At 53.2% G+C, this 17175-nt stretch overlaps 1 protein-coding gene across 1 annotated transcript in view; it reads left to right on the top strand.

Moving 5' to 3' along the window:
- Col22a1 (collagen type XXII alpha 1 chain) overlaps positions 1–17175 on the top strand; it is a 240251-nt gene that overhangs the window by 118853 nt on the left and 104223 nt on the right. The window contains exons 24-26 of the mRNA XM_026407769.2: positions 5085–5138; positions 14357–14410; positions 15069–15122. Of these exons, the coding sequence (XP_026263554.2) occupies positions 5085–5138; positions 14357–14410; positions 15069–15122 (162 nt within the window). The remainder of the gene's footprint in view (positions 1–5084; positions 5139–14356; positions 14411–15068; positions 15123–17175) is intronic.

Raw genomic sequence — 17175 nt, forward strand, 5'->3', positions numbered from 1 at the left:
CATGGGTGAAGAATACAGAGAATCCCTCCGAGTGTGTTGAGTACTCAAGTCTATAGAATCACTGGTAACTTTGTACTCTACAGCTGGTGATTCTAACTTGTTGGCACTTAGGCGGCACCCGGGAATCCATATCTCAAGTATGATTGTTTTCCCATTTTGGGGCTGCTACTTACTGTTGGGGCTTCATTGGAGGAGGTGGCGTTGACTTCGGATGTGATTTTGACAAATCTAGATGGAGTGTTACAGACAGAGGCAGCAGTGTGGGCAAAATCTCAGAGACTAGAATTCCCAAGGGGATGTTTGAGTCTGAGCTCTGTAGCCCCTATGGCTACTCCCAGGGGATGGGAGAAAGAGCCCTGGAGACTCCTGGGAGGCAGAGGAGTAAGGGCACAGACAGCTCAGATGGTGACTTTCAGAGCTGGGCTGGAAGGGAGCGCAGGGGCTGTAGCTGGCCAGGCATGGTTACCTTGGTGCATCTATGGATGGTGCCCTCACAGCTGATCCATGACAGGTTTTGCCTCTGTTGGGAGAGAGACTGCCTGTGACACTATTCTGACTGCAAAGTTCTGACATTTTTTTTCTTTCTCTGGCCTCTTGCCACCTTCTTGGTTTTTTCCTCCCTACTGAAATCCTCATGCTGGCAGTGTTTGCCTGTGTGGGTGGATTTCTTTGTTTCTCTCCTCCCCACCACATCCTCTTACCTGCCTACGGGTCTCCTCCTGACTGATGTGTTTACTTCCCAGGCACAGGACCACCTCCTGACACTGTGCCTGTCTGGAACCTCATTACCTCGTAGGTGGCATCCCCTGGGCATGAGCAGCATTGTGACATAAAGTCTCAGCCAGCCGAGGAGGCAGGCTGTGGGCACCTGGAAGCACCCCAGGGGCCATGGCACCACCTGGCAGAGGGGAGCTCACCCCGTGCACCGTCACGCAGGCATCTCGGGAGTGATTCTGCTGAATTGCAACCCAACCTTTGCATCCCTGCTGCTGTCTGGCCCTTTCCTGTCCATGCTCAGTGTTGCTGTCCCTCTGTCCCTCATCTCAGCCTTTGCCATCCAAGAGGCACTCTGCTGGCTGGGGTTCTGAATTCTGATGATTGTTTACCAGGTGCCACTGACCTTGAGGGAAAATGGTTTATTCATCTTGTAAATAATCAGTGACTCTCAGTGGAATAACCTCGGGCAATTATAAGGGGTGTCTATCTAGATAGTAAATTAAAGGTGTCTGGTTTCCATTCCCCAGGGAGGGGGGCTGCAGCGCTTGGTGCTCTCCTGCTCCCCACCCTGGGGGTTGCATTCATCACAGCAGGATCTGACATGCCTCCAAGGCCTGGCTCATTTCTGAAGGGACCTGGGACAACATTTTGCATTTTACCTGACAAATGTCAAAAAACTGATTCTGAGTTAGACCTCAGTGCACCCTGCAGGTCTATGGGCTCCGCAGCAAGGGGCTTGGACTCTGGGGGCTGTAAATCAGGTGGACTCATACTCTCTGCAAGTCCACAGACTACCAAGTTGCATCTTCCCTTTCTCCCTGACATCTACTGCTGTCCCCACTGCCATCGTGGGGACCCCTCCTAGGTGGGGCTTATCAGCTGTGTAGCAGTAACATTGATCTCAAAAGCACAGGTCCTTTGTCCAGCCCATAAATGTGTATGGTGTGTCTACTGTGTGATAACTACTGTTCTGGGCCTCAGAAAACAGGGTCAAACCAAAGCAGAGCTGACCCCCCCATCACTTTCATCGGGCATGCGTCACAGTGAGGACAGATGGCACTGCTTGGAGAGGACCATGGCGTATTGGTGATGACCCAACCTAGGGAAAATAAGGAGGATGAGATGAGGGGACACGACTGGACAGAGAGCATGCTGATTTGGTGACACAGGCTAAAGAAGGCGCTCAGATAAGTGGGCATTTGAGCAGAGACCCATGGAATTGAGGAATTGTTTTCTGTGGATCCCTGGGGAACCGGCAGTCCAGGAAGAAGGAAAAGCCAACGGGAAGACCTCGAGGTTGGGATTATTTGGCCCTTTCAAGGTAGAGGACGCAGGCCAGTGTGCCTGGGGGTGGGAAGAGAGCTAGGAAGTGAGAAGACGGGCAGGGGATGGGGTCAGGGGGGCAGGCTGGGCCACTGCAGGTCTGTTCCAAGTGGGAAAAGAAGCATTGCGCTGCGTTGGGCAGTGGGGAAGAGTGTGGGCCGCAGGTGGAGGACCGTGCCTGTTTATGGGGCTGCCCCACTGGTTCGAGGATGGGAGGGGATGGCTTAGGCTGGGCATGGAGACATGGCTTGCTCAGCCCCACCCCAGCCTCTGGCTGCTTCCAGAGTCAACACGAGGTGTGCAAGGCTGTGTGGTATTCACAACGCTGGGCCTGAGGGAGGCCCTGATTGGGCCAGGGCATGCAAGGCCCCTGTGACTCTGCTGGCCACACGCTTCCCCTAGTCATGCTGCCGGCTGCCAGTCATGCTGTCCGAGCCCATGTCCTACTTTCCTAGGCCACCTCTTGCCCCATCTCTTCCTGTGGCCAGCTTGTCCCGTGGGCAGCTCCTCCTCCTCCCACCACCTCAGCACCCTCCTCCAGGAAGCCTCCCCAAGCCCACAGGCCCACCTCAGGGCTCTGGGATCCTCCTGGGTGGGGCTTGTCAGCTGTGTTGCAGTAACACGGTGCCTGGCCCAGAGCATGTTGAGCGTGTGGGAGAACCAGCAGGAGGGAGGGGCAGGACTGCGTCTTCCGTCTCACCCACGGCTGGCTGAGTCTGTGTGGGGCCTGGGGGTCGGAGCATTTCCCTCTGGTCCCAGCCTAACTCTTCTGTGCAGCCTTAGGACCTGTTTGCCCCTCCTAGGGCAGCATGACCAAGAGCTCGCACCGCCAGCCTGTTCCAGGGTGGTCTCTGGGAGACGTCGCCCTTGGTGGTGTTCCGAGGTGGAGGCCCGATGCGGGAGCGCGGCACAGGCCAGGGACGCAGAGGGCTGCTTCAGGGAGGCTGCCAAGACTGCTTCCTGCTTCCTGCGCTGGGCACTGTGGAGGAAGGCAGAAGTGGGGAGGGAGGAGGGAGCAGGGGAAAGAGAGGGAAGGAAAAGGCCCTCCTGTGTGAGAGGTGGGCTCAGGAGCGGGGCAGACGGGCATCACAGGCAGCAGAGAGCAGGCCCATGAGAAGGGAGCTGAGGTCTGAGTTTCTAGAGTCTACACATGCAGAAAGAGTGTAGCCAGCAGAAGTCTTCTCTTCAAGACATGCACGTCAAAACCACTCTATGACCCACCTCACCCCAGTCAGAAGAGCAGCTATTGAAATACAAATAACCACAAGTGTTGGCGAGGATGTCAGGGAAAAGGCACACTCCTACACTGCTGGTGGGACTGCAAATTAGTGCAGCCAATATGGAAAGCAGTATGGAGATTCCTTGGAAAACCGGGAATGGAACCACCTTTTGGCCCAGCTATCCCTCTCCTTGGACTATACTCAAAGGACTTAAAAACAGCATACTACAGGGACACAGCCACATCAATGTTTATAGCAGCACAATTCACAATAGCTAAACGGTGGAACCAACCGACATACCCTTAAGTAGATGAATGGATAAAGAAAATGTGGTATATACACACAATGGAATATTACTCAGCATTAAAAGAGAATAAAATCATGGTATTTGCAGGTAAATGGATGGAATTGGAGAATATTGTGCTAAGTAAAGTAAGCCAATCCCCAAAAACCAAAGGCCAAATGTTTTCTCTGATATGTGGATGCTGATCCATAATGGGGATGAGGGAGCATTGGAGGAATGGAGGAATTTTAGATAGGGCAAAGGGGATTGAGGGAACCGGGAAGGGGACAGGAAAGATAGTGGAATGAGATGGACATTATTACCCTAAGTACATGTTTGAAGACAAGAATGAATGAATGGTGTTAACTCTACTTTGTGAACAACCAGAGATATGAAAATTTGTGCTCTATATATGAATTTGAATGCATTCTTCTGTCATGGATAACAAATTAGAATAAATAAATAAATTTAAAATTTAAAAATAAAGACAGCACAGAGCTGGGTGGAACCCTGCCTCTGTCACTAGGTACGTAACAAGCAGGTCTCAGCTTTCCTGGGGCCTGGAACACCTGCTCCACAGGGTCCTCCTGCAAGGAGTGGCGGGAAGAACCAGGAAGAGCTGGCCACAAAACTGTCACTCACAGAATGTGGGACTTACTCAAAGTCTTGTTTTACCTTTTTAAAAAATCCTTGCTAGCGCTGCTTTTGTTAAATCAGGAAAAGTTACAGGAGGAAAACAGACACAGCCCCATTATTCATGGGACCTTGTTCTACACTGTATGCCATTACCACATGGGTGTAAATTGAATGTGCCAGAACACCTTATCCCTGTAGGGAGGTGGACTCAGTCCAGTGAGGGTGCTCGTCCCCCAAGGTGCCCCTGCCCTGCTGTAGGGCACATAGTGTAGTAAAGATTCTAGCCACAGAAGGGCCTCAGGGACCTCTGTCCATGTCTACACACCCCGCCTCATCCTTGGGGGGACACTCTGTCTGTGGTGGCTGTGGAGACACAGTGACGCAGGACACAGGCAGGGCCAACCAGGGTGAAAAAGCAAGATTGTTTAGCAGATTGGATGGTAAGGTGAAGTTTGTGAAGGAAAAAGGGGAGAAAAAAGAAAAGTGTGTGTGTGTGTGTGTGTGTGTGTGAGAGAGAGAGAGAGAGAGAGAGAGAGAGAATGTGTGTGTCTGGGTGAGATGGTGACCTCTGCACAAAACATCTCGGGAAGAATCAGGCAGCATCTGGCAGGTTAGGAAAGAAGTGGGTGGTGGCCGAGAGCTAAGGAGGTTTTTCTCAGGTGTAACTTTTTGTGCCTTTTGAATTTGGGGCCCTGTGTGATATACAAAGTGGGTCCCATAGCCCAGCCCTCTGACCTGAGCCTTAGTCCCTTCCACACCCGGTACTGCTCCTCTGTCGGGCACTCCCGAGGGTCAGCCTGGCGGTTTGAGCCATGAAGACTGAGGTTTCCACCAAGATACATCATCACATTGGCTCTGGGAATGATGGCCTGTCGGTTAATTCTGGCTTCTTCTTTTGCACTCAGGGGAAGAAAGGTGACGTGGGCCCACCAGGAGTCCCTGGATCCCTGGGGCTGCAGGTAACTACTGCCTTCAAACCTTCTTCTACAGGAATGCTGCTTTCTCTGATCCAGGGAGCAGCTGGGGCTTCTCAGGTTGCAGCCAGAGTCCTGCTAGTCACTACCAAAGTATCAGAGAGAATGGTCAGTAGCTGTCCCTGGCCAGTAGGTGCAGCTCTCCAGGGACAGCACCTGGTCCCCAGGAGGGCGAAGCAGGGAGCAGGGTGGTGAGAGGATGAGCTGAGGATGGGAAGGAGCCCTACCAAGTGGCCAGAAAAACCAAAAGACAGTGAGGACCCGGGTCCTGGTGTGGGTGTGACTTCCAGCCTGCTGGGACTGTGGCCGAGTCCCTTCCCTTCTTTGGGCCTCAGTTTCTGTAAAGTGGTAGGATGAGGGCCTCCATCACAAGGCCTCTGGCCTGGGCAGGGACTGCTCGTCACCCCTGCCTGTCCTTCCATCTCCGCCCTCTCCTCCTGTGCTTTCTTCTCTTGGCCTACTCCTCTGGTCCCCAGGACCCAGCTGGTCACCCTGCTTTGGTCCTGCTCCCTGCCTCCACGCACTTCCCTGTGGGCCATTCTGGTGCTGCCCCAGCGGATCCCCACTGTGCTCTGTGCAGTTGGCAGACTCAGGGTCCCGTGGTGTTTCACAGATGAGGGGCAAGACTCCAGAGGCAGAGGGCTTAACTCCAGGCCACGTCTGCTGGGGAGGCACCTGACATCAAACCAAATCCCTCAGTCCCCAGGTGACCTGGGCCCCTTCTTTGCCAATGCAGCACTAAGGAGCCCTCTGCAGGGTACCATGGTGTGACCAGAGGGACGATGCCTGGAGCCCACACCTGGCATTGCAGGTGCCCAGGTCCCTTCACTCTTCTGTGCCTTGGATCATTCCTCCCCCTTCCCACGCCCAGTCTTGTCCCCAGGTTGGTGAACTCACCACAAGCAGGTGTCATGGGGAGAAGATGTGGAGTTAGAGAGTCAGAGAGATCCTGGTTCACCACTTCCTGATGAGGGGATGTTCTTTGACCTTCTGACTTTGGTTTCATCATTGGGTAAAAATAAGAATACTGGGATAAAGAGAAAAGCAGGCTGTGACCGGAGACTATGGGTCCCCAAGGCACAGTGAGCACCAGGGAGTGATGGCGGCCCGCCCTGTTCTGGCTGTACTGGCAGTGAGCTGGTGGAGGGGGTCATCCCCAGACCCTTGTCTGGCTCCCCGCAGGGCTGTGGTAGAGCAGCTGGGCTTAGCCCTGCCTGTTCCCTGAGGGATACCTCTGTTCCACGGGGAGCCACAGTAATCCGCCTTCTGCCAGGCATCACTGCAGGCTGCACTTGGAACCTGCTCCTGCTACTTGCTGGCGCGAGTGTCTCCTGAGTCTCGGATTTCACTTCAAGCCCCTCTCAGTTGGGCTGGGAAAGACCGTGGAGTGAGGAATATATCATTCACCATGATTCACAGTGTCCTAAAGATTCCGTACCCATTTTGGTATTTTGTTGTTAATAAGTAAAAGTAGAGTGGGTTTGGCATTTGCTGTCTGTCCTTGCTTTTTGATGAGCAAAGCTTGGCTCTGTTTTAAAATGTACCAGCAGCCAGGTCCAGAGTCACACCTATAGTCCCAGCTGCTTGGAAGGCTGAGGCAGGAGCATCACTTGAGCCCTGGAGTTTGAGGCCAGCCTGGGCCACATAGTGAGACCCTATCTCAAAATAAATCAATAAATAAAACAATATAAAATTCACCATCAATGCAGCTCTATCAGATTATCTTGATTTCTTTTTTCTCCTTACAATTCTGCTTGTCCTGGGAAACATGGTTCTTTTCAATTTGAGCTTTGAAGCCATTTTCATTTGGCAGATCTTCCCTGCATGCCAGGCACAGGACTGGGTGCTGAAGACGTAAACATGACCAGGCTTCCCCCAGCAGAAATTTGCCTGGCAGAGTGCATGCGGCCTTACTCAGGGAACGCAGAACCAGGCGGCAGAGAGTATGCTCAGCCTGGTGCCGCAACTGGGCCACTGCTGAGGGACATGAGGCTGCCTTCCAGCCAGCCATGCCTGAGCCAAGAGGAAAGAGTTTCTGTGGGTGTTTGCCACCCCTCTGTGACACTCTTCCTAGCATATCCATGGGCCGGTTACCATTTTCTTCTGCTTATCACCTGTGTGTTTGTTCATTTGTTCCTTGAGTCATTCCCTAAGCCAAGCTCACTCTGCAGCTGTGAAACCTCAGTAGCCACGATCTGTCACCTGGGGAGCCACGTGCCCGGGGTGCAGAAAGACGTGCCAACAGAGACAGTGTCACTAGTGTGTGCCTGGATTTTGTTTGTATTCAGGTAGGGTGAGGCCAGGGGATCCGAGGCCATTAGACCAGGGCTCCCCTCTATGGGAATGGTGCCACCGAAAAGATAGTTGGTCACAGTTCCCATGTGGGGGAGTGGGGGGGCACTTCTTGCAGAACTGCCTGGGGCCACATCAGAGTTGGTCCAGAGAGCAGAGTGAGGGGAAGACATGGGGAAGAACCTACATGAAGGCTCTGAAGGGAGGAGAGGCAAGGAGGCTGTGTAGTTGGGTAGTTGAGGATTGGTGCAGAAAGACGTGCCAGCAGAGACGGTGTCCCCAGGGTGTGCCTGGATTTTGTTTGTATTCAGGTAGGGCGAGGCCAGGGGATCCGAGGCCAGTAACCAGGGCTCAGGCTCTAGGCCCTAAGGCCTGGTTTGCCTGGCCTCTGGTCCTGAGTGATTTTTGGCAGGATAGTGTCCTATTCCAGTCTACAGGAACCTGGTGGAAGGCTGTAGGTGGAGGTAGGGACTAGGGTTTGTCAATTTGCATATTAAAGTCTTGCTTGCAGGTAAGTTGTTTATATCTCTAGAAGCTAGTTCCAGGGATCAGCAAGATCTCAAGATGCCAACGCATCCTCAAGCGGGGCGTGGGACTGATTGATTCATACTAAAGGACAGTCCACTGTACTGAGCTGGGTTTGGAGAGTGGCAGGGCTCTGTGGAGGCCATCCAGAGTCCCTGCACTGACCTGGAAAGTGGTGGCGATTCCAGAGGGGCACATCCCTGAAAGGGCACGTGTTAGTCATTTTTGACACAGGAGGCTTATGGGAGGAATGAGGCTCCCAGTCCTGGAGGTTCAAGTCCAAGACTGGGTGGCCCATTGACGTGGGCCTTTGTGAAGGTGGGTGTGTGTGTCAGAGTGAATGCTCCTCTCCAGCCAGGAACAGGGGGTGGAAGAAACTAGGGGACTTTGGTCCCTTTGGCAGGCACACCTAATGGCCTGAGGCCCTCTCACTGGGCTCCACCTCTCGGAGGTCCACAGCATCCCCAACACTCATCCTGGGACAAAGCCTTTCACTTGGGGTCCTTGGTGGGACATTCTCCATCCCGCCATAGCAGGCTAGTTGCAGAGGGGGAGGGCGAGCATGTGTGTGTGGCTTCTGCGGTCACCAGACTCTCCCTTTAGCCTTCATACTCAGTTCTGTCAATTCTTTATGACTTCCTGTGAGCCAAGGGTGCTCATCTCCACTTAGGGTCTAAAGAAACTTGGGCTCAGAGTGGTTAGTTTGGCCTGTGGGGGGAGAGGTGCCTAGTAGTTCCTGTGTGGACGCAGCCCCAGGGAAGTGGACAGGCGATAAGAGGCTTCCTGTGCCTCCTTTTCAAGATGAAAAACTTCATCTGCTGAAACGCGGTATAATAAATATGCATATCTGCACTGTCCTTTATGAGGATTCTCTTCTCTGAAGGGTGCATCACGAGGGCAGTACCGGTTGGTGCTGTGGGGAGTATGGAGTCCCTTCAGCTGGAAGCAGCCAGGGGCAGAGGCTGGCCTTAGAGTTCTGGGGTGATGTGCCTGTGAGCCTCCGTGCAGGACCCTCTGAGGCAGGCAGGACCACAGTGGGGCCTCAGGGATCCGCATCTGAGGGGAAGACAGACTGTGAACACCTTCCCATAACGCCCGTGCCTCCAGGTTGCGCAGGTACACGTGTGGTGGCTGTGTGGATCTATGCAAGCACGTCTCAGGCAAATCCCCCCCACACACTCGTACATGTACTTCAATGGGAGCTAGGTGTGATCAGGGTACTTATTTGCTATTTCTTTATTAATGATAATTAGGCTAATTGGTTATTTATGCATCATCATTGTAACCGCTAATTGCATTAGATAGCTGTTTACTCCGTGTTAGAGGATCAAATGTTGTTTCATTAATAATAATTGGGCTGATTGGCTAATTAATATGTGGAGTCATTACTTAGTTGTTTTGTTAATAATAATGAAAACAGTCGTGTTTTGTTGTATTCATTTAGATCTACTGGCTCATGTGTCACTCTCATTAACAACTGGACTGACTGGTTATTTAGATATCTTTATTAATGATCAGGAGAGAAGAAGTGTCAGTGGTGACGTCCTCCCTGGACGGCTGGTGTACTTACCTTCTTCCTTCCGCTCTCAGTGACCTGCAGTCTTCCTGCTGCTCTGAGTCGCAATTACTTAAGGCTATGAGGTGACATGAGGCCACCTTGCATTGACCCTAGACACTCAGAACAGAAGCCCTGTTTGTCACCTGAGCTCCCAGCTCTCCATCTCTCTGCCAAGAGAAGAGCGACCTGCCCACTGCACCCGGGAGGTCCTGACCTTGGTGGCTCTTGCAATTCAGTTTTTCCCTTCATTGTCCCCCATTTGTTCTTGAGCCTTGATCTTCTCATCTATAAAGGACGGAAATAAGGTGAGGAGTCCTTGGCTTTTCGGCCGCTGCTACTCTGGCTCAGCTGCGGCAGCTGGAGGAGGAGGGAGTCCCTTGTCTCTAGAACACCCAAATGCCGTGGAGCCTGCAGCAAAATAGAAAGCAAGTCCAATGTTGCTTTCCGACAATTTTTCAGTCTTCTATTTTATTTAGAAACTTACCAGTGAGGTGACTCGAATAGCTGGTCTGTTGGGGTTGCACAACTTGATTTTCAGGAGAAAAGGGGTGTGGGGTGAAAGTGCCCATGAAAGCCCATCAGAAGGCCCCGGAGCTTGATTCAGTCTTGATTCCGCTGCAGTTATGGAGCTCCACCATAAGGTTCCCCAAGGCTGGAAGATGCTCAAGAACCACGACCCTCATCCAAGAAAGTCGAGGGAGTGTCTGGCCTCGCTGTGGCCTGTTATCTTTTCTAGAATATCCAAAAGCCTCCCCTGGAACACTCAGCTCGCAGCATTGGGCCCACCAGCACCCTGTGCCCTCTCTACTCACCCCCAGTGGCCTCTCTGGCTCCGGTTCCTAAGGCTCTTTCTTTATCTCAACACATCAAAGCTGAGCCCGACACTCACTCTGCCCAACCCACTGTCCCTTCCCCTGCAGAATATTTCCATGAAGGCCCACCCCCCTCCCAGTATCTCAGGCCACATCCATGTCCCAGTCCAGTTGGCCACCGAATGGTGCCCTCACTCTTCCAGGCCAGCCCCTGGTCTGCACCCCTCCCTGGTGTCCCTGCCCTCTGGAGCCGGCTCAGGCTTCCTCCCTGTTGGCCTGGTTGTCTGCCTCCTGGTCCCCTCTCCCAGTGGGGTCTAAAGATGGCAGAAATGTGCCTTCTTCGCTCAGTTCTGCTGTGTCGCTCTCTCAGGGGACCTCTATAATATCTGTGCTCCCTCAAAGACGAATCCCAGTGTTTCTTACGTACCCCAGCACGCTGCCCATCCCTTGTTCCGTGTCCCCACACCCTGAGCCCCTGTTCCTGTCCTTGCACCACCAGCCTGGGCTCCACTGTTCCATCTGCTTGTGGTGCCTGTCTCCTCTCCCACCCCGCCTGTTTTCAGGCTCCCCTTGGTCCCTCAAGAGCTCAGCTTCCCTCAGGTGCTGCCTGGCCTCCCCCTGTGCTTCACCTGCTTCCTGCGACTTGGCAGAATCTCTCTTGTCGTTCTCGAACTCTACCCAGGGAGTGTCCCTGGGGCTCTTCCACATGTCATGGATTCCTGTGACTCAGCTCTGCCGAGAAAGTGCTGCTCCTGCTCCCCACTGGCAGGAGCAGGGGCCTCCTCCAGTCACACAGCTGCTGGGGCACTGAGCTGCCTGGGGTGCCTGACCCCAGGGTGGCTTTCCAGGGGGTCACAGGCACGGTTGGTTCCTTTGTCCTACCAGACTGTGGTTTTCTGGTGAAAAGGAAGGGCCTCCTCGAGGACGCAGTGGGTGCTGGCCGCATCCTGGCTCGACTGGCCCCTTCTTCCATTCTGGGCTCCTGTCCTTTGGGGCTGACATTGCTCCTCATCACGGGCACGCTGTGCTCTGCCAGCAGTGATGGGTGAGGTGTTTGCCTTTCCTTTCATCCCCTAAAGCCTCTGTGGGGACAGGAACAATATCCCATGCAGGTTGTTAGAGGACAGAGCTGCCATGCAGCCTGAGTTGATGGGGTCCCAAAGGTCCCCTTAATCCATGTCACAGGGTGTCTCTCTGCTGTTCTTTTACCTCAAAGCAAGAAGATAGCGCCCAGCCCTGTCAGGCAGACTCTGCTAGGTCGATGTGACACCCCAAGCTGAGGGTTAGAAGAAGGAGTGTGACGCCCAGGGCATGGGAGATGCTCATCCAAGAAGGACAAGATTGGGTCTGGCCTCTGTTATGTCTTCTCATCTAGAAAATGCAAACACCTCACCTGGAGTCTCTCTGCCAGGCAGAGGACAGCACCTGGATTGGAGGGTCCTTGGTTGTGTCCACAGTGAACATCACAGATCTGAAAGCTGCGTGTGGCCTGGACACAGCAAAGCTGGGCTACCGAGCAGGACCTTGGAGCTGCGGACTCCGTCTTTCACCCCAGGCTGAGAATGAGTGGCCATCTCATGTCTGACCACCCAGGTCCTCTGCTGCCCTGGTCCTGTCCAGTCTTCTGTGAGCTCTACCTCTCCAGTAAAGACAGGCCCAGGCTGCCGAAAAAGAGAGTGGGAAGGGCCTCAGATTGGCTCCTCAGGCCAGGGCCCACAGGCTCTGGGAATCCTGCTGAAGCGCCGTGTTTCCGGGAAGCTGCAGGTGCCTGGGCTGCGGCTCGCGGTGTCCTTGCTCTCTGAGAAGGGTGAGCTGAGAGTGGGGGCGTATTCCCAGCTCATTCCCTTAGGAGTCCAGTCCCTGCCCAGGGCACTGTCCAGGTCGTCTGGGCCCCAGCCGCTGCTTCTCAGAGCAGATGTCCCCAGTGGGAACAGATGCTACCCCCACCCCAAAGACACACCAAGTCTAAGTGACCTACAGAGAAATCTAAATCTGGCGACATCCTTTTTGCTTTTTGATGCCTATTTGTGACTCACATGTGCCCCTCCAAGGCAGAGAAGGGAACTGTTCATGGATGCAGCAACCTCTGCCATTTTTTAGTGTGTATCGCCCTCTGGTGGTCAAATCTCTGAACACAAATTGCTTCGTGTTCATAGGACTTCTAGAATTTTCTCAGCTCTCTACCATGCTGGTTGATGAGGGAGATGCAGACAGAACAAGAAGGGCTGGCCCTTGATAGTCTCTGGGACAGAGGAGCAGTTGTGCTGACCCTGAGCATGGAGCAGGGAGAGATTAATTCCGCCTGGGGAATGGAAGGCACTGCATTAGGAAGGCTGAGGTGCCAGTGGAGGACACGTCGAGTCCTCTGCAAGTCCTCGAGGTCGAGTGGGCAGTGATTGGCAGTCGGGGAGGTGAGGGGACAGGGAGGTTGTGAACAGACCTGGAAGAATTCTGAATGCAAGGTGGAAAACCTAGGACCTAACCATCAGGGACCCAGAGCTACTGAGGGAGCTCTCAGCTGCGACGTCACTGGGTGCTGTCAGAGCCTATCCATACTCAGGGCTCTAACCCCCCCTCTCTCTGAGGGCCCCACTGTTGCACAGCTGCAGCTGGCTCCTGTGTGACCCACTGCCCACCGTCTCCCTCAGGGTCCTCCAGATAGCAAGCTGCCTTTCTAAACACACGTGTGACCAACAGGAATCTTCTTAGACTCTCTTAGTGACCGAAGACTTCTGGGCAAAGTTGTCGCTTGGCCTTGGCTCCCAGTCCTCTGGGGTCTTGGCCCTGACTACATCTTGTTCCCATGTGGAGCCATGGGCCCTTGCTCAAACACACAGCCCCTTTAACTCCAAAGGCCTTTAGGTGCCTAGCTCCACCTGCCGTGGTCAACCTGGCCTGTGGGCAGTTTCTTCTGTCTCCAGGACCTAGGAGTCCCCTCTGACCACCCTCCTTCCTCCCCCAAGTGCAGAGGGTTGCTCCTGCTCTGTGCTCACGGCCTAATCGGGGCACTGATCTTTTCTAACACAGTCGTCTGTTTACCCCTTTCTTCCCTCCCAGCAGTCACCTGCAGTGCAGACAGGAGCTGTCCAGGTGTTTGTTCACTAGTGGTACCTGCTGCCATTCGCAGCCACTGAAGGTGTCCAGGGCACAGGTGCAGGGAATGGACGATGGCAGTTACAGGCCTGGGGTGCAGGCCTGGAGAAGGACTGCCAAGTCTGGCCTCCATCAGTCTCAGGGAGAGCGTTTGAAGTACAGACGCGTGGCTCTCCCCAGGCCTGCAGAAGCTGCAGGGCCAGGCCCTCAAGACCCCTGCTGTTCACCCAGCTCTGGTCCCTGACTAGAGATTGGGAATGTTCTGGAAAGTCTTTGTGAGTGGTTATCCCACTGTGTGCGTGTGTGTGGGCATGCATATATGTATGTGTTCACTTTAAATGTTCAAATATTTTAAACCTGAGTTTAATAGATAAAATTGAAACAGAGAACTCCAGTCTTCCTCAAGCTGGGAATAACAGCTCCTGGGCCAGATGGGTCCCGAGGAAGCTGAAGGCTGACGTGTTCTTGGGTTCAGCGCAGCCTGGTTCATCTGCATGTGTGTGTCACAGGCTCTATCAATCGTAACTGCTTCTGCAGCGCCCACAGAGAAGCAACCTAGCTGATTCTCCCCTGTTTTCTCAAAAGTTCATTTTGACTTTTTACACTATTTGCTTATTTCTTAATAAGTAGGTGGGTATCTGAATCTGGCCAGCCAGGATACAGGCAGGTTCCTGGTCTGGCGAGGTAACAATACAAAGATGCTAAATTCCCGTCACCAGAGAGTGACACTTGTTAGTGTTTTGCACACTGTGCTCCAGATCTTTCCTTTTTGCTTTTGTTCCTTTGTGTTGAAATAAGACATCTCAGATAAAGCCAAGCCCCTCCTCGTCATTGTGCCCACTGCCCTCTTTCTCTCTCAAGTGCCACCGTCACCAGGAGGCTGCTCTGTGCTCTTTTGTAACCACTTTGCTCTCTCCTTACAGGGTCCCCCTGGACCACCTGGTGTCCCAGGACCTCCTGGACCAGGAGGTCCCCCGGTAAGGTCACTCATGGTGCTTCCATGCCTGTGGGGTCAGGGCATCTGCCTGCATGGACACTTGCCTTTGCTCTGCCCAAGTCCAGGGCAGAGGTGCCAACAGGAGGACCTCCTCTCACAGACACCCCCACGTCTCTGGACTTGCAGGCCTTTGGGCCCCCTTTGATCATAACTAGCAAGGGAGCCAACCCAGCACTGAGGCTGGTGGCTGCTGGAGACGGGGTGCAGGTGGCACGTTGGGCTCCTGGGCTCATTCAGGTGTCTGCAGACATTCGTGACTTGACTTTCAGGCAAAACAGGACCAGGGCAAGGGTCTGTCAACATTTCCCCTCCCGTGTTTTGGGGGATGACTGGAAACTCCCCCTAGGTAGGCCCTGGGTGGGGCAGACCCAGCAATGGGCAGAGGGGGCCATTCCTTCCTGCCCCAGGTGGAGGTGAACATGGCAGGGACCCCAGCTGCTGACCAGATCAGCTGGTGGGCTGCCCAGCTTTGGAGATGTGTCAATTCTGCATCTTACTGTGCCAGTATGGAGGGTGGTGGATGCCCAAGAGGTGCCCTCCTCAGAGCCCTCAGAGGCCAGGACCTGGGCCAAGAATGGAGTGGAGACAAGGATCATATCTCCAAATCGTCTAACAGCCTCCCTGTGCTCCCTTTCCAGGGTTTACCTGGAGAGATTGGCTTCCCGGGCAAACCTGGGCCTCCTGGCCATGCGGTGAGTGTCCTGTGGCGTCTCCCTCCTACCTTCCCCCTCCTCCATGGCTCGGGGTCAGGCCATTGCTGCTGGCCCTGGGAGCCCTGAGAACTGAGGACTCCCCACACCCTTGGCTCCTTGAAGCTGGCTCCAGGCCCAACACGCAGCTCTCTTTCCCCTTCTGCAGCGTCCTCCTGTCTGTCTCCTGGGGCCGCTCCACGTGTCCTGGCCAGGGTGTGGATTGGGGCCACTCTTCCTAGGCCACCACCCTTGCTGTGGTTACCCAAAGACACATTTGAAAGTCCCTTGCTTTGTAAAGTGTGACCCTCGCTTTGCAAGGTGGGATGACTTGTCCACAGGGACGCCCAGAGGGTAGCAGAAGCAAAGCCCCAGATGAGAGAAAGGGTACAGGGGGGCCATCTTCCCGCTACTGTCCCATCAGTAGCAGCTGTTGTCCTGATGAGGTTCTCCCACCTGTGAGCTGAGAAGACCCTGGAGGTCCCAGGGGACCGCTGAAAGCTGGCTGCTTTCAGGTCCTGCAGGTGGAGCTCAGCAGCTCAACCATCACATAGGAGCTGGGGGGTAAAGGCAGGGTGTCTTCTTGCATGCTGGCGTGTCCTCTTCAGGGCAGTGATGCAGAGGCTGGCAAGACTCTGGCACCATGTGACAGAGAGCTGGACATGCCTGATGATCTGCCCTGGGCAGCCTCTGCTCCGCTCTAAGGTATTGATTTCTTTGTGACATGGTGTCCTCGTGGAGCTGCTGAGTGGGGAGGGCCATGGGCCATAATCCGCTGGTGCCTGTAGATGGAGCTGCCAGGAGACAGCCCCAGAGGTCTCTGCAGCACCCACGTTCTGAGCTCGGTTGAGCCCCAGCGCATCCTGCCAGACCGCATCAGACATAGACGCAGTGTTGTGGCGTGCACTTGGGTGAACTGACACAGACATGGAAGGAACCCCTGGTGAAGTGCCTTCCTTGGACACACAGTCAACTGCAGTGTCACCAAGAAACATGGTGAAATGGGTGTCTTCTGGCAGCTCAAACACATGAGTCTTTTGTGACTCAGTGGATTCATCAAAATGTGTATCGGTGTGAAAATTCAGAAGAGGGAGTGTGTTATGCAAACAAAAACATATTTTAAAAGTCTTTTACAGTTTTCTGAGGCCATGGTCACTTCAGGTGTGAAGTGTGGCTTCTGGCTTTTGTGACTGCTCTTGTTCAAGGTCATTCTTGGGTTGCTCCAGGTGGCCTTGAACGAACCTCCTGCAGGTCTGTCCAGTGATTCCCATGACACTGCTGTTTGGATATGTTCCTGTCCTTTCAATAACCAACATCCCAGGCTGGAGACTCAGGGTATCTTAAATAGGGTGATAGCAAGTCTGGGGCAGAAGAAACACCAGGATTATAAAAGAAAATACCTTTTACTTTTATTGAAGCATTGAGGATTGAACCTAGTACTTCATGTGTATTAGGCAAGTGCTTTGCCACTAGGCTATATCCCCAACCCCCAATTCCACTTTTTAATTTTATTTTGACACAGGGTCTCACTAAGTTGCCCAGACAGGCCTCAAACTTGTGATCCTCAGCCTCCCAAGTAGCTAGGGTTATAGGCATGTGCCACTATGTCTGACAAGCATTAACTTTAATTTTTTTAAAATTTTTTATTTGTTTTAATTAGTTATACATGATAGTAGAATGTATTTATGCACTTCGATATATCATGCATAAATGGGGTATAATTTCTCATTTTTCTAATTATACATGTAGAATCACATTGGTCATGTAGTCATATATATGCATAAAGTAATAATGTCTGTTTCATTCTACTCTCCTTCCTGTCCCCATATCCCCGCCCCTCCATTCAATCCCCTCAACCTAATCTAAGGTAACTCTCCTCTTCCCTAGTGCCCCCCCCCCTATTGTAAATCAGCATCTGCATATTAGAGAAAACATTTGGCCTTTGGTCTTTTCGATTGGCTATTTTGCTTAGCATGATATTCTCCAACTCCATCCACTTACCAGCAAATGAAACAATAGTTCATGAGATCTGTCACCAAGAGAAATCACGTACCTT

The sequence above is a fragment of the Urocitellus parryii genome, chromosome 7, assembly GCF_045843805.1.
Source record: "Urocitellus parryii isolate mUroPar1 chromosome 7, mUroPar1.hap1, whole genome shotgun sequence".
Classification (NCBI taxonomy): Eukaryota; Metazoa; Chordata; class Mammalia; order Rodentia; family Sciuridae; genus Urocitellus; species Urocitellus parryii.